Source organism: Zalophus californianus, chromosome 9, assembly GCF_009762305.2.
Source record: "Zalophus californianus isolate mZalCal1 chromosome 9, mZalCal1.pri.v2, whole genome shotgun sequence".
Taxonomy (NCBI): Eukaryota; Metazoa; Chordata; class Mammalia; order Carnivora; family Otariidae; genus Zalophus; species Zalophus californianus.
The window spans coordinates 76,332,359-76,348,783 of NC_045603.1; the positions used below are offsets into that span (position 1 = coordinate 76,332,359).

At 39.6% G+C, this 16,425-nt stretch overlaps 1 protein-coding gene across 4 annotated transcripts in view; it reads left to right on the forward strand.

Moving 5' to 3' along the window:
* Window positions 1-16,425, forward strand: part of DENND5B (DENN domain containing 5B) — a 188,846-nt gene that overhangs the window by 142,233 nt on the left and 30,188 nt on the right. For all 4 annotated transcript variants that reach the window (XR_003520148.2, XM_027595521.2, XM_027595522.2 and 1 more), the window contains 3 exons: window positions 1,073-1,225; window positions 2,331-2,409; window positions 9,755-9,836. Coding sequence is in view for 3 of the 4 variants with exons in the window: in XM_027595521.2 (XP_027451322.2) it covers window positions 1,073-1,225; window positions 2,331-2,409; window positions 9,755-9,836 (314 nt within the window). In the remaining variant the exon portion in view is untranslated. The remainder of the gene's footprint in view (window positions 1-1,072; window positions 1,226-2,330; window positions 2,410-9,754; window positions 9,837-16,425) is intronic.

Sequence of the window (16,425 nt, forward strand, 5' to 3'; positions counted from 1 at the left end):
GCATACAGTGTTGAATCAGAGACAAGGTCACCACCTAAAGGGACTATAGTCTCTCTCTCTTTACATTTTATAAATGCAGCTAAGACTGCTGTAAATTACTTACTTGAAACTGATTTCCATTTCCCTTCCATTTTCTGGTGCATACTCATGAGCAGAGACAAGATAAAAGAGGCCCGGTTCACTCACAAATTAGGGAGTTCTGAAAAAATTTAGAGCTGCCTGTTTGTGTTGTGTTTTTTTGCTTAAGTGCAATCAAAACTAACTGCAGATATCTTCAGTATGCCAAGATGCAGGGGCAGTGGAGGGTTAGTTGTGGTGGCAGGGTGGGTTTCAGATTCTTACAGTACGTTTTCCGGGTCTGGTGCAATTCCCCAGTGTTACTCAAGTTAGTAATCTGAAAATTGTCAATCATAACTATTTACATGGGGATACTTTAGTATTTTGGGGGGGTGCCTGGGTGGCTCAGTTGGTTAAGCCACTGCCTTCGGCTCAGGTCATGATCCCAGGATACTGGGATCGAGTCCCACATTGGGCTCCCCCTGTGCTGCAGGGAGCCTGCTTCTTCCTCTCCCTCTCCCTGCCACTCCCCCTGCTTGTGTTCTCCCTCTCTCTGTCAAATAAATAAATAAAATCTTTAAAAATAATAATAAAATAAAATAGTATTGTGTGGAGGCAAAATAAATATATATAGAGAGAGAGAGAGAGATAAAATAGTATTATAATCTCCTTCCAGTGACCCCCTATTTATCTGACAAAATACTTAAAAGCATATGTGATATTACTGCAGTTAGTTGACCAAAGAGATTAAGACACTTTTCCCAAAGTAATAAAAGTCTACAATTAGAAGTATAATGAAGAGGGGACACCTGGCTTGCTCAGTTCATGGTATGTGACATTTGATCTTGGGGTTGTACAGGGTTCGAGCGTTAGGTGTAGAGATTACTTAAAAATAAAATCTTTAAAAAATAATAATAATAATGAAGGGAACCGAGGTCTCTGATCTAGTAGTTGACTTGTTGGTCTTTGGCTTCATTGCGGGGATAACACCTGTGACCACACATGATGCTTTCAGACAAAGCGCATGTTAGTGGAGAAGATGGGACATGAAGCAGTGGAACTGGGCCATGGAGAAGCAAACATAACCGGCTTGGAAGAGAACACCTTGATCGCCAGCCTCTGTGACCTACTGGAAAGGATATGGAGCCACGGCTTGCAGATCAAGCAGGTAATAGTCTCAGGAGGTCCTGGTGATGTGGCTGGTAAGGAACCCTGTCAAGAAATGTAACGAGGGGCACTTGGGTGGCTCAGTCGGTTGAGCTTCCAACTCTTGATTTTGGCTCAGGTCATGATCTTAGTGTCATGAGATCAAGCCCCACGTCAGGCTCCGTGGCTCAGTACAGAGTCAGCTTGAGTTTCTCTCTCCCTCTTCTTTTGTCCCTCTCTCCCATGCTCTCTTCCTCTCTCTCTCTAATAAATAAATAAATCTTTAAAAAAAAAAAAGGAATAAAAAAATGAACAAGGAGAAAAAGATGAAAAATTAAAGGATATGTTCCTTTGTCACAGGATGACTAGAAATGCACCACCGGCTTTTTAATTCCAGAAAAAGAAAATAAAACCCATGATTAAGAGGTGGTTTGGGGCTCTTTCCTGGTAAACAGGAAAGGATAAAACATCACATTTACTGCAGAGGTTATATCCCATTGAATCCATTAAGTGTCTGCTTTCGTCACTGTCCAGGAAAATCTTTTAGCCAGAATTAACAGTTCTTTACCATTTTATGTCGTGTAGTTATTCAGGGTGGAAAAAATCAAATGGTTTCTTTGCTTTTGTCCCTCTTATCTCCTGTTCTGATTTTTTTTTCCCTCTTGTCGACATATTCTTCCTTCCTCCCCTTTTCTCTTTCTCCTCTGGCTCCAGTTGTCTTCCCTAGCTGCCATCCCATACATCCAAACATATTTTGCCTGTAAGTGTACACAAATACATTCTTTGCTGCTAGAGCCTTTTAATTCTGTGGTTTCCAGTGTGGCCAGTGTAGACAGTCCTAATTACATACAACGAAGTAACACCTGAACTGAAGTGAGAAGTCTCCACACCTGTACTTCTGGCCTTTTGTTTATTAGCTGCCCTTCCCCGGGCTGTTGCTAATCTTTTCGGTGAGGCAACGGAAGACCGTCATTTCACATGGAGTCAGTTGCTCAGAATATCACACAGCTGGAATGGATATCTCCAAACTTCAGAATGACCATTTAGATGTGAATGGTTTTGATGAGAAATTATTTTTTGATTATTTCTTATAAAATGAAAAACTTTTTTATACCTTGTAATTTCAGGGGAAGTCAGCTTTGTGGTCACATTTAATTCAGTTTCAGGACAGAGAAGAGAAGCAAGAGCACCTTGCAGAATCGCCAGGTGAGAGTTCATTGGTTTGTTTCTGCAGAACTGGCAGCATTAGACTATGTGAAGAATCAATGCCATATGGCTTTGTCTTTACCTCTCTCTCAGGCTGAAACTTACCCACCTTGCCAGTAGTGGGATAAAGTAGAAGAAGCAAAATTACTTACTAGCTGTGAGATCTGGGAAAAGATCTTGGTCACTTGACCTTTCTGATCTTCAGCTTCCTCATCCATAAGACAGGGAAAATAATGTTAAGCTATGTAAAACTATAATGTTGATTAAGTAAGATAACATGTGGAAACCCCTAATGAATTATAAAGGATCATACAAGTATACCTTACTCTGGCCAGTGTTAGGGTGTAGTGCATACTGTTTTTTTTTTCCTTAAGCTTTATAACCATCATTAATAATCTCTCCCAGAAAAAAAAATCTATATATGTCTCAAAAGTCTTCACGAGTCAGATTTTTCAATTTAAAGCAAGACACCACGTGTTAGAAGTGTTATTATACTTTAGCTAATTAGAGTTATGTAGGGTTCCTAGATGTTTTGCCTTATATGTATTTTTCTTTATGTAAAATAACCATCTATTTCACAAAAAGTAGTAGTAATGGTAGAAAGTTAGTAGATATAAAATGTTTTATACTGAATCAGCAATTTGGGAACCTTTTCTAAAATTACGGATTTTAGACATTCAGAAATTTTTTTAAAAACTCATAAGCCAACCACCAGCTAAGGAAGCATTGCAAATATGATTGAAGCATACCCTACTTCCATTCCCCTCATTGCAGTACTACCCTAAATGTGGTGTTTATTCTTGGAAACCTAGTTTTTTGTTTGTTTGTTTGTTTTTAATAATTTCTATTGTTATGTTAATCACCATACATTACATCATTAGTTTTTGATTTGGAAACCTAGTTTTTAAAGGTATTTACTGAGACAGCTAGGAATATGAATTTGATAGTGCATTAACCAAAAGCTCCACTAAATAGAATGTCAAGGTTCTCATGTCCCAAGATGTAACTATATTTGTAAAGATTAAGATCAAGTTTAAAAGCATTCTCTAGTATCCATCTCCTTTGCTCCTTTTTCTGTTGAAAAAAGTAAAAATGCATTGGTGTTTGCCCTGAAACTATCTCTAACACTTAGCTGTGTTCATAGAAAATTTAGCTGTTCAGATCATAAGACCATAACCCAGATAGTTTACCCTAATTAGAAAAAATAAATTTCTAGGAAGAAATAGCCATTTGTAGGATGAAACGTTGGAAAATCGAGCTCGATTAAGTAAGGCAGGGAGATTGGGGATATTTGGCCCTTTTGCCAAATGTGGCATGCAAGCATGTCCAGCTATCTGGTCAAGTGTTGGATAGTTGAGGTGGCAGTCAGAGACTCAGCTGCTTTATTAGTCAGGGGGACCAGCAAAACTCAGAAGTCAAGGCTAAGAAGTATCAAATGTGTCAAAGCCTCATACAGTGAACACACACACAAAGTATGAACATAGGCTAAATATTTTACTGATCCTAAGTAGGATTAATGTAAGCCATGTAGCTTTTGAAATCAAATTTACTGTCTGTTAGGAAGGGTGGATTTTACTATAAATAATGCTCTAACACTTCTGATGCTTCAGCCCACAATTTTAAAATATGACAGTGTGAAATATATATAAAAACATTAGCTTAAAAATATTTCATTATTGAGAAGCAGTGTGTTCTAATTATATAGAAATTAGCAGTTTATTGACTTTTCTGCTTTTAAATCTGGGTGGGTTTTTTTTTTTTCCCAAAAAAATACTTCTGTTTACCAACTGTTAAGCATCCTAATTAATGGCAGTAAACAGTCTGCATTTTCATATCAAGGAGAGATCCTCTGTGTACTTAGAAATTCACAGTATGTTTGAACACTGCTGTTACTAGCATTGAGCCAGGATGAGTCTCTATGATGGATCATTACTATTCTTTCCAAAGCAACACAAAACAGGAGTCAGAGATATTTTAAAGGTTGTAGAAGAATGGAAAAAGTCTGTCTTAACAAGAAGGTCATAGGGTAGATTATCTTAATTTTTTTAAATAGATTCTATTTTTTAGAGCAGTTTTAGGTTTATGGCAATATTGAGCAGCAATACAGAGATTTCCCATATACTCTCCACCCCCACATATGCATAGTCTCCCTCATTATCAGCATCCCCTACCAGAGTGGTACATTTTTTATAGTTGATGAACCTACGTTGACACATCATTACCCAGAGTCCATAGTTTACATTAGGGTTCACTCTTGGTTGTACCTTCTGTGGGTTTAAACAAATGTATAGTGACATGGATTGACCATTATAGCATCAGATAGTGTTAACCACCCTAATAATATTCTCTGTGCTCCACTTACTTATCCGTCTCTTTCCCCTAATCGCTGGCAACTACTGGCCTTTTTTTTTTTTTTTTTAAGATTTTATTTATTTATTAGAGAGAGAATGAGAGAGAGCACATGAGAGGGGTTAGGGTCAGAAGGAGAAGCAGACTCCCCGCTGAGCAGGGAGCCCGATGTGGGACTCGATCCCGGGACTCCAGGATCATGACCTAAGCCGAAGGCAGTCGCTTAACCAACTGGGCCACCCAGGCGCCTGACTCCTGGCCTTTTTACTATATCCATAGTTTGCCGTTTCCAGAATGTCATATAGCTGAGAGTCGTGTAGTATGTAGCCTTTCCAGATTGGCTTCTTTCACTTAGTAATATGCATTTAAGTTTCCTCCATGTCTTTCAGACTGTCTTAACTTTGACCAAGTCACCGCACCTAGTAGGCTAGTTCGAAGTCCTATTGCAGAGACAGGATCTCAATGCAATTGACCCTAGAAAGAAGACTGTTCTTGACATATTACCCAAAAGTTTCTGCCTTTAAAAATGTTGGCCAGCTTAAACATAGGTGGTGTTCTTAAACCTTGCATCTTTGGACAAGGTTCCACTAAGCTTTAAATGGATTTTTAAATCGGTCGGCAAGGAGTGGAGTAGGATGCAGGAGGGGGTGGAAATACTGCTTTTAAATGGTTATTCTGGGTCTAGCCTTAGAATTTTGAGAGACTCTTCAATTATCTTCATCAAAATTTTTCTGTTAGAGGGGCACCTGGGTGGCTCAGTCAATTAAGCGTCTGCCTTCAGCTCAGGTCATGATCCTGGGGTCCTGGGATCGAGTCCCACATCGGGCTCCCTGCTCCGCGGGGAGCCTGCTTCTCCCTCTGCTCCTCCCCCCCATGTGCTCGCTTGTGTGCTCTCTTTCTCTCTCTCAAATAAAATCTTAAAACAATTTTTTGCTATTGGGGTGCCTAGCAATCAGTAGAGCATGCAGCTCTTGCTCTTGGGGTCCTGAGTTCAAGCCCCACATTAGGCATAGAACTCACTTTAAAAAAGGTTTTTCTTTACTTACTTGCCTGCAGACTGTAGATGGTTCTATAAAAACAATGCATACAGTCTCTGTGCTCTGCAGACTTCCTGCCCATGTAGCAGCTTTGATTCAAGCAGATACACAAAAAGAATTCCTGTGGCTAAATATTAAATCCACAAGTGTTTATGTTGAAGGAGAAAGTGGCCTGTTAACATTTGAGTGTGTTAAAATAAGAAATAGGAATATTTGTATACATTTAAATCGTGTATAAATTTCTCTTCTGGAGTAGACTTCATGGAGACCTTAGAGTTTAGATCTCTAGGTGAAAAGTATGGCTTCACTCATTAACTGCTTTCTGCTCACAGGCTTCTGAACTGTTCCCTCCAAAAGTCACTAATAAATTACTATATTGGTTTCCTGGGGCTGCTGTAATGAAGTACCACAAACTGGGTGGCTTACACAACAACTGTCTCACGGTTCTGGAAGCTAGAAGTCCACAATCAAGGTGTCAGCAGGGGTGGCTTGTGAAGGAGAATCTGTCCCACTCTTCCCTCCTAGCTTCTGGTCATCTCAGAAATTTCTTGACCTTTAAATGGCATATTCCATGTGTCTTCATCTTTTCTCTACTCCTGTCTGTCTTTGTATCCAAATTTCCCTTTTATAATGTCATCCACCAGTCACATTGGATTAAGACACACCCTAATGACCTCATCTTAACTTGGTCATCTACAAAGACCCTATTTCTGAATAAGGTCACATTCACAGGTCCTGGGAGATGGAACTTCTGCATCTTCTTGGGGGACATAATTCAAACCATAATATAACTACTATTGCCTACCTCCCATGTCGCCCTCCAACTATCTGGTTAACAGATGATTCACAAATCTCTTTCTCCAGCCCTGGTTCCTACACATCCATCCTTGATGGCCCAGTGGGACCTCAAACTCAGCACATCTGAAAACAAACTGATTATCTCAGCACCTCTCCCTCTGTCCCAGTTAGGCTTTCTCCCTTCTCTCCACATTATTTAATGGCAACAGTACTCTTTTCTCAATCAAGCTTAGAAGCTAGAAAGTCATCTGGAATATAACAGAAAGCCCAGTGGGCATGACATCAGAACACTCTGCCCCTTTTGATGAATATGTACAATTGGGCGAGTTTCTTGACCTCTTTGAGCCTCAGTTTCTTCATTTGCAACATTAAGATTAACAAATCCAAAGGGAAGTAATAATTCAATGAGATAATTTTTATTAAATCATTTTATATTCATACTTAATATTGTTCTTGACTCTTGGGTCTTGCTCACTTTCTACATCAAGTCATTAAGTTCTGTGTTTTTTTCCACTGCATATTTCTCCTCTTTGTTCTCCCTGGCTGCCATGGTCTTAGTTCATCCATAAGCTGGCCTGTGAAATAACTTCTACCACATCACCCTTATTTCTCTTAAACTGTAGTACTGTCACTGTAGTTAACTAACTAAAAAGCACTCAGGAGCATAACATTCTTTTCAGAATCCTTCCTGCTATCCTAGGAGTTGTACAGATTTCTAATTTGTCATTTAAGGCTCCTCCATCTGGCCCTAAATAGTCTCATCGTCTTCCATGAGTATTTGTTGAGCATGTATGTGGTATGGGACCTCCACCAGGCCCTGTAGGTTTTCTAAGAAAAGGATATGACTGAGCCTCAAGAGGCATATAGTTTAACAGTAATAGAAATGTTAAATTATGCTAAGTTTATATTAGGTGTTCAGTTTCACTGGTCCTGTTAGAGGGAACGACATCTAACAGTGTACCTTGGGAAGAGAGAATATTCAGGAAAGATTCCACAAAGAGGCAAAATTAAAGCTAGGTTTCATTTTATTTTATTTATTGAGAACTTAACTTTGAGCCAGGCAGTATTCTAAGTGCTTTACATCTATTTGAATAAGGTAGGTATTGCTACTGACCCCAATTTGCAGATGAGAAAACAGACCATGGAGAGGTTAAGTTACTCATCCAAAGTCAGTGAGCTGTTAAGTTCTCTGTAGGGTTTGAGAAAACCATGTTCTTAACTATTAAGCTAGAGTGCTCTCAATCTAAAATGCTAAATAGGCTGTAAACAAGGAGAAAGATACAGAAGTGTTAAAGGGTGATCCAAAGATTTTTTTCATCATTTGGGGGCACCTGGGTGGCTCAGTCATTAAGCGCCTGCCTTCGTCTCAGGTCATGATCCACGGTCCTGGGATCGAGCCCCACATTGGGCTCCCTGCTCCGCGGGAAGCCTGCTTCTCCCTCTGCTGCTCCCCCTGCTTGTGCTTTCTCTCTCTGTCAAATAAATAAAATCTTTTTTAAAATGTTTAAAAACAGATGTTTTATAAAGTACATCATATGTTTAAGAAACACTGATCAGGGAAGAGTGGAGAAAGTAGGGTTCCAAAATAGAATGCCCAAAAAATGCTTAGGCCTGTGAATGCTATTATTGGTGGATGCCTCTGCTCTTTAAATGTCAGGCTTCTCTTTATTAAGCCTCTTGCCTGCACTCTGCTTCCAGAGGCATGATTCCTTTTTGTTGTCATGTCTCCCTCTAGCCAAGTTGCTGATTATGGTTTCAGTTGCTTTCTCTTACCTCATGATCTTTTTCTTTTTCTCTTTTCAACCTATTTCTTACCACTAGTGTGGCCCTCTTTCATGATATCTAATCATCTGGAGTGTAGACGCGTTCTCTGAACTTTTTACTTTCTCCCCAAAAAGAGAGGTGTGCTTTCATTAACAACATACTTAAATGGTGAGAGTCTCAGACAAGAAGACTAACAGCACATTCCCTGCAAGTCACTGGAACAGTTTCCTTGGTGTCTGTTACCTCTTGGGTATCAAGATAAAGCAGTGTTTTTAGTGACCCATTGAAAACTCCATCTGAAACAGCCATGACAAATGGCCTATTTATCACCCACCTGGTGTGGAAGGCCCTCAAAAGAACTACCTTTTGGTTGGCCTGGCCATAGTCTCTTTGTCCTGGCAGTGCTCATTTATACCTGACAAGTATCAGCCCAGCCGCTTTCACCAGGTGCCGAAACATGCAGACTCTAAGACAACAGAATGTTTCGGGCCAGCTTCACATGTATCTGTGTGTTTCTGCACTGCACCTCTCCAAAGTAGAATGGATCTAAAAACTGAGAAAATGTAGGTTTAATATACAGTAAAACCCAAAAAAAACATAAATTCTCATGTTATCAAGTATTTGCAAAGTGTAATGTTACAATTTAGTTTTCATTTACAGATAGAAAAATGGAGATAAAGGGCACAGAACTCCACAGCATCCCATTTAAAGTGAAATAGAGCAGTCCCAACTGCAATACATTAGCCAACAATTGATTGCTTAGCTCTTGCTATATAAGGGAACAATCTTTCCTTCTTCTATAAATGTTAACCATTCAAGCTCCAAAGAGAATGACTCACAGACATTATACTTCTAAATGTCCATTTAGATTACTCACTTTGCATGATATACAGTACTTTGGATTCTGAACTTTGAAGTAGAAACTTACCAGACTAGAGAACCCAGACTCTTAGATTTTCCATTTTAAACACTCTTTCACAGTATAAAGAAATTATGTGATTGTAATTTATGAACCCAGAGATAATTCACATACTTAGTAGCTTAATTTATAGACATTGCTTTCTTGTAGTTATCCAGAGCTATTAGAATGAATAAGTTTAGAAAATGACTCGTCCTCATGGCCAAAATTTGCACACATTGCATTATTTGCTAACTGGGCTTTTATGATTCATTTTAAATTTCCAAATGCAGCCCCACATTAATTAGAAAGAAAATAGCTGTTTTACTGTATTAATAAAGTGACATCATTCAGGGGGGAAAATTGAGCTTTTCTGTTTTCTTTAGTTCTTATCAAAGTAATTTTGAAAATATTTATTTATAGAATGTGAACCGTGTAGATTTTTTTTTTTGTCCTTGCTATTATTTTTCTAATACTTTGCTGATATTTTTTTACATAGTTGCCCTTGGACCAGAAAGAAGAAAATCTGACTCAGGAGTTATGTTGCCAACACTCAGGGTCTCTCTTATCCAAGACATGAGGTATATATGCTAGCATTTGATGATAACTGTCAAATATTTATGGCTTTCACTTATATTGCTCAAATAATTATGGCTATGTGTATTTTTTGCTTATGTATTCTGAGGAAAACATTTTTTATAATCTTGCTTATTTTACTTTTAAACTATTATTTTTTTCCTAGCATTAAATTCAAAGGGAAAATACAACTGGGAAGAGTTTTAAAGTAGCTTAATTATTTTATAAGTTCTTTGTTCAGTTTTTAAAGTCTCCTTATATACCTGCTGCCCACAGACACAGACCAAAAAAATCTGCAAATAATGACAAGTTACTTGGCAGAAAAACTGCTGTCAGGTAGGTTTAATTTGAAGTAAATGCAAATCTGAGAATTACCAGTTGCAATTACTGGTCTTAGAAATTGTTAGAAAGCATCGAGATATCTAAAATAGATTTATTGAATGAGGAAGACAAAGGCTTTTTTCTTTTAAACATTTTAGGCACAACACTTAGCTCTTAAAATATGTAGTCTTATAGTCGATGTTATAACATTAGAACACTTCCCTTTTATGGTTTATTGCTTTCTTAATATTAATTATTGATGTTTATTTGATTTGTCAGATACTTGCAACTGAAAAGCATTGCTTTTTTTTTTTAAGATCTTATTTATTTATTTGACAGAGACGCAGCGAGAGAGGGAACACAAGCAGGGGGAGCAGGAGAGGGAGAAGCAGGCTTCCCGCGGAGCAAGGAGCCCAATGCAGGGCTCGATCCCAGGATCCTGGGATCATGACCTGAGCCGAAGGCAGACGCTTAACTGACTGAGCCACCCAGGCGCCCCGAAAATCATAGCTCTTAAGAGTGGCAGCTTACTATAGTGGTTACACATCCTGGCTTTACTGCTTGAACTGTGTGACTTTAGGCAATTTTTGTAACTTCTCTGTGCCTCAATTTCTCCACCTCTGAAACAGAGATAAAAATCGTTCTCTATCTTATAGGATTGTTATGAGAATTAAATGAGTTAGTCCATTACTATAAAAAGTTTCAAGAAGTACTTGGCTCATAGTAAGTTTCAGTAAATGTTAGTTTTTGTTATCTGAATCAATTTATATATTTATATCTCCAATGCTTTTATTCCTTGCTAGACAAAATATAGTTTCTCTCAAAGAATATTATGATTCCTTTTTTTTGTTTTATTATGTTAATCACCATACATTACATCATAAGTTTTTGATGTACTGTTCCATGATTCATTGTTTGCGTGTAACACCCAGTGCTCCATGCAGAACGTGCCCTCTTTAATACCCATCACCAGGCTGACCCATCCCCCCACCCCCTCCCCTCTAGAACCCTCAGTTTGTTTCTCAGAGTCCATAGTCTCTCATGGTTCATCTCCCCCTCCGATTCCCCCCCTTCATTTTTCCCTTCCTGCTATCTTTTTTTTTTTTTTTAACATATGATGTATTATTTGTTTCAGAGGTACAGGTCTGTGATTCAACAGTCTTGCACAATTCACAGCACTCACCATAGCACATACCCTCCCCAATGTCTATCACCCAGGCACCCCATCCCTCCCACCCCCCACCACTCCAGTTATGATTCCTTTTGATGGCCAGCATGAGAAGAATAGTTGTAACTATGAAGAAAAAATGATCTTCAGCTCTCTTAATGGAAAAATAAAACCACATGTGTTCTATAGTGATTTCATAGTAGAACCTAACTTCTAAAACCTAATTAGGAGATGGTCACAACACATAAGGCTACCCTACTCCTGCCAGTTTCCTGCTTATTTACTTTTATCTCCTTCATGTTGTTCTTTGGGGAGAGGGGTGTCCTGCTTAGATATACTCCCTTTGCTTTGTAAGAGTATAGCTTCCTGGTTAAGACCTCAGGCACTGGAACCAGCCTACAGAGGTTGCTGTTTCAGCTCTGCCATGCACTAGCTCTATAGCCCCAGACAATTACTTATGCTCCCAGTCTTCTCACCTCTGAAATGGGATAGTAACAGTCTTTCTCTCAAAATGTTGTTGTAAAGATTCAGTGAGGGGTGCCTGGGTGGCTCAGTTGGTTAAGTGTCTGACTCTTGGTTTCAGCTCAGGTCAAGATCTCAGGGTCATGAGAGGTGCCTGGGTGGCTCAGTCGTTAAGTGTCTGTCTTCGGCTCAGGTCATCGTCCCAGGGTCCTGGGATCGGGCCCCGCATCGGGCTCCCTGCTCGGCGGGAAGCCTGCTTCTCCCTCTGCCCCTGTTTGTGTTCTCTCTCTCACTGTGTCTGTCTCTGTCAAAAAATAAATAAAATCTTTAAAAAAATCATGTTATAAAATAAGATCTCAGGGTCATGAGATTGAGCCCCATGTCAGGGCCCAGTGCAGAGTCTGCTTGTCCCTCTCCCTCCCCATCTTCCCCCTCTGCTCCTCCCCTGACTTGCGTGCGCGCGCACACACACACACACACGCACGCTCGCTCGCACTCTCTCTCCCTCTAAAATAAATAAATCTTAAAAAAGGTAAAATAAAATAAGAAGATTCAGGGAGGTAATAAATCTAAAGAACCCAAAATAGGCCTGGAAACAAATGTGTGTATACTTACTCATGAATGTATATACATACATATTTATTTCTGTTTCCAACTTTATTTACGTGTGTGTGTGTGTGTATAGATATACCACACAGACAATTCTTTTTTTATTTTTTTAAGATTTGATTTATTTATTTGGGAGAGCAAGAAAGAGCATGAGCAGAGGGGAGAGGGAGAAGCAGGCTCCCCACTGAGCAGGGAGCCCAACGTGGGGCTCAATCCCAGGACCCTGGGGTTATGACCTGAGCCAAAGGCAGATGCTTAACTGACTGAGCCACCCAGGCGTCCCAGAAGTCTTTTTAGAAAACAACTTTGAGAGATGCCTGGGTGGCTTAATCAGTTAAGCGTCTGCCTTTAGCTCAAGTCATGATCCCAGTGTCCTGGGATTGAGCCCCACATCGGGCTCCCTGCTCAGTGGGGAGCCTGCTTCTCCCTTTGCCTGCTGCTCCCCCTGCTTGTGCTCTCTCTCTCTCTGTCAAATAAATAAAAATCTCAAAAATAAAATTGGTGATATGGTCCTAGACATAACCTGCCTGGGCCTGAGCTTCCACATCTGTAAAAAGAAGCTAAGCAGGGGCGCCTGGGTGGCTCAGTCGTTAAGTGTCTGCCTTCGGCTCAGGTCATGATCCCAGGGTCCTAGGATCAAGCCCCACATCGGGCTCCCTGCTCAGCGGGAAGCCTGCTTCTCCCTCTCCTACTCCTGCTGCTTCTGTTCCCTCTCTTGCTGTGTCTCTCTCTGTCAAATAAATAAAATCTTTAAAAAAAAAAAAAACCTAAGCAATATGACTTCTTAAGTTTCTATTCTATATTCTAAAATTAAATTGATTAGTAAAAAGTTATCTTAGCAATCACCACATTTTTAAAACTCTGGAACTGGGGGCGCCTGGGTGGCTAAGTCGTTAAGCGTCTGCCTTCAGTTCAGGTCATGGTCCCAGGGTCCTAGGATCAAGCCCCACATCGGGCTCCCTGCTCAGCGGGAACCCTGCTTCTCCCTCTCCCACTCCCCCTGCTTGTGTTCCCTCTCTCACTGTGTCTCTCTCTGTCAAATAAATAAATAAAATCTTTTAAAAAATAAATAAATAAAACTCCGAAACTGTAACCAAAATAATTGAATAGTTTGGCCAGTTGAATCAGGTAAAGATATAAAGATAAAAGCAAAAATGTTAGATAAGCACACACACACACACCCTCATGCACACTCATAGAGTTTAAAATAGGCAAATCCTTCATTTAACTTAATTGAGCACCAATTATGTGTTGGACTCCATTAACACTTGCTAGCAATTTAATAGTTTTCAATGTCAGATAGATTGCCTCTCTCATGAAGTTTAAAAGTAGTGTTAGAAGAACAAATAACTGCTATGGAGAGGGTTAAAATAGGGGTGTGAACGAGAGTGGGTAGCTGCTTTATCACAGATGATCTGGGCTGGCTTCTTGGAGGAAGCAACATTTGAACTAAGATGCAATGACAAGAAGGAGGCTAGCCTGTGGAGGTTCTTTTGGAGGTATCAGAGGAAAGCTATCAGGTGAAGGGAATAGGCAGAAAAAGGCTCCAGGGCAAGAAGCAAGGAAGGCAGGCTGAGGAACCAAAGAAGTGGTATGGGGGAGAATGGCAGAAGATAATGCTGTCAAATCAAGTCAGCTCTGCCAACCAGGGCAAGGGATTTGGATTTAAAAAAAAAAAAAAAAAGATTTGATTTATTTATTTGAGAGCGAGAGAGCATGTTCACAAGCAGGGGGAGGAGCAGAGGGAGAGGGAGAAGCAGGCTCCCCACCGAGCAGGGAGCCCGATGTGGGACTCGATCCCAGGACCCTGGGATCATGACCTGAGCCGAAGGCAGACGCTTAACCAACTGAGCCACCCCAGCATCCTGACCATATGGCCAATTAATAGCAGAAATGGAACTAGAACTAAGGTTTCCTGACCATAGGTCAGGTCTCTTTCTAACTAGATGCAAGCTCTCAGCCTTTGCCACATTGCCAGGAAAATACCAATCATGAGTAGACACAGACAAGTTGGCAGTGGTGTAGGGTGCACATCAGTTTAAATATAATTTTGTATAACCTTGACTAAATCTCCATTTGTTCAGGATACTCAACTGAAAAATCGATATCCTGTGACTTAACACATAAGGGTTACTTTGGCTTTCAATTTTCAGTCTTTGTCTTATAAAAAATATGAAGAAAGACCGCCAAGTATCCTAAAATAACGTTTTGACCAAATGATAGATGCTTTTAATAAAATTTGACTGGTTGGCAGGGTGCCTGGCTGGCTCAGTCGGTAGAGCATTCAACTCTTGATCTTGGGTCCCGAGTTCAAGCCCCACATTGGGCATAGAGTTTACTTTAAAAAGAAAAAATGTGATTGGTTGATTGCTTTCAAAAAGTGTTTCATAAGGTAGAAAGGCATTGCCAAAAAAAGACTTCTTAGGGTTTTTCCCCTAACATTTTATCATAAAAAATTTTAACTGTACAAGAAAGTCAAAAGATTTTACAATGAACACATTCTTAAACCCACCACATAGATTCTGCTATCTTTCTATTTTTTTTTTTAAGATTTATTTATTTATTTGAGAGAGAGCAAGCACACATGTGAGCGGGGGGGGGAAGCAGCAGAGGGAGACAAAGGTAAGCAGACTCCCGGCTGAACCCCGAGATCATGATCCGAGCCGAAATCAAAAGTCAGATGCTCAACTGACTCAGCCACCCACACACCCCTTTTTTAAAAATTGTGGTAATGATAAAAAAGAATTAAACCTTGACGTTTGCAACAACAAGGATGGAGCTAGAGTATACTGCTAAGCGAAATAGAGGAAGACAAATACCATAGGATTTCACTTATTCATGTTGAATTTAAGAAACAAAACAAATGAACAGAGGAAAAAGACAAGCCAAAAAGACTCAACTATAGAGAACAAACTATAGAGAACAACTATAGAGAAACAACTATAGAGAACAAACAGATGCTTACCAGAGGGGAGGTCGGTGAGAGAATGGGTGACAAATACATATATAATAATTTTATATATGTTTTCTGTGTATACATACATATATATACACATAAAACATAAAACCTACCATTAAGTGTATTCACAGTGTTGTGGAACCATCACTGCTGTCCATCTCCAGAACTCTTGTCATCCCAAACTGAAACTCTTTGCCCATTGAACAATAAATAAATAATTCCCCATTCTCCCTTCTCCCCCAGCCCCTGGCACCCACTTTTTAATTTTCTGCCTCTGTGAATTTGCCTATCCTCATTTAAGGGGAACCATGCTTTTTGCATCTGGTTTGTTTCACTTCGTCTTACACTTTTTGAAATCTTCATTATCAGATGTTTATAATGTTTATCCGTGTTGTAGCATGTGTCAATTTCCTTCCTCTTTTAGGTAAAGATTCCATCTTACATATATACATTTTGTTTATTCATTTATCAATTGGTAGACATTTGGGTTGTTTCCACCTTTTGGCTATTGTGAATACTGTGAATGTGGGTATACACGTATCTTTTCAAGTCCCTGCTTTTAGTTCTTTTAGGCAAATACCCAGAAGTGGAATTACTTGATCATATGGTAATTCCATGTTTAATATTTTGTAGAACAACCATACTCTTTTCCACAGCGGCTATACCATTTTATATTCCTACCAGCGATGCACAAGGATTCCAATTTCTCCACCTCCTCACCCGCACTTGTATCTTCTGGGTTTTTTTTTTTTAACGGTAGCCATTCTGATGGGTATGACTTCCCAGTTTCTTTTGGCATACATAGCAGCACTCTTTTGAGGTCTTCATAGTCCATATGCTAGAGTCTCTTCAGCTTTATGAGCTCAGAAACCAAATAATTAGTAAACCAAAATGTAGTCAAATTCTAAGATACTGAATCCTACTAACCAAGACATTTACTTCAAATACCTAAGAGAGATGTAAAAATAATGGGCTGGAGTTCAGTCATCTGTCAACTCTGGTCACATCTAGACCACGTAAGGAGAGAGTCACAGGAAGCCAGTGAAACCAAAACATTATTTCCCTAACCAGATGA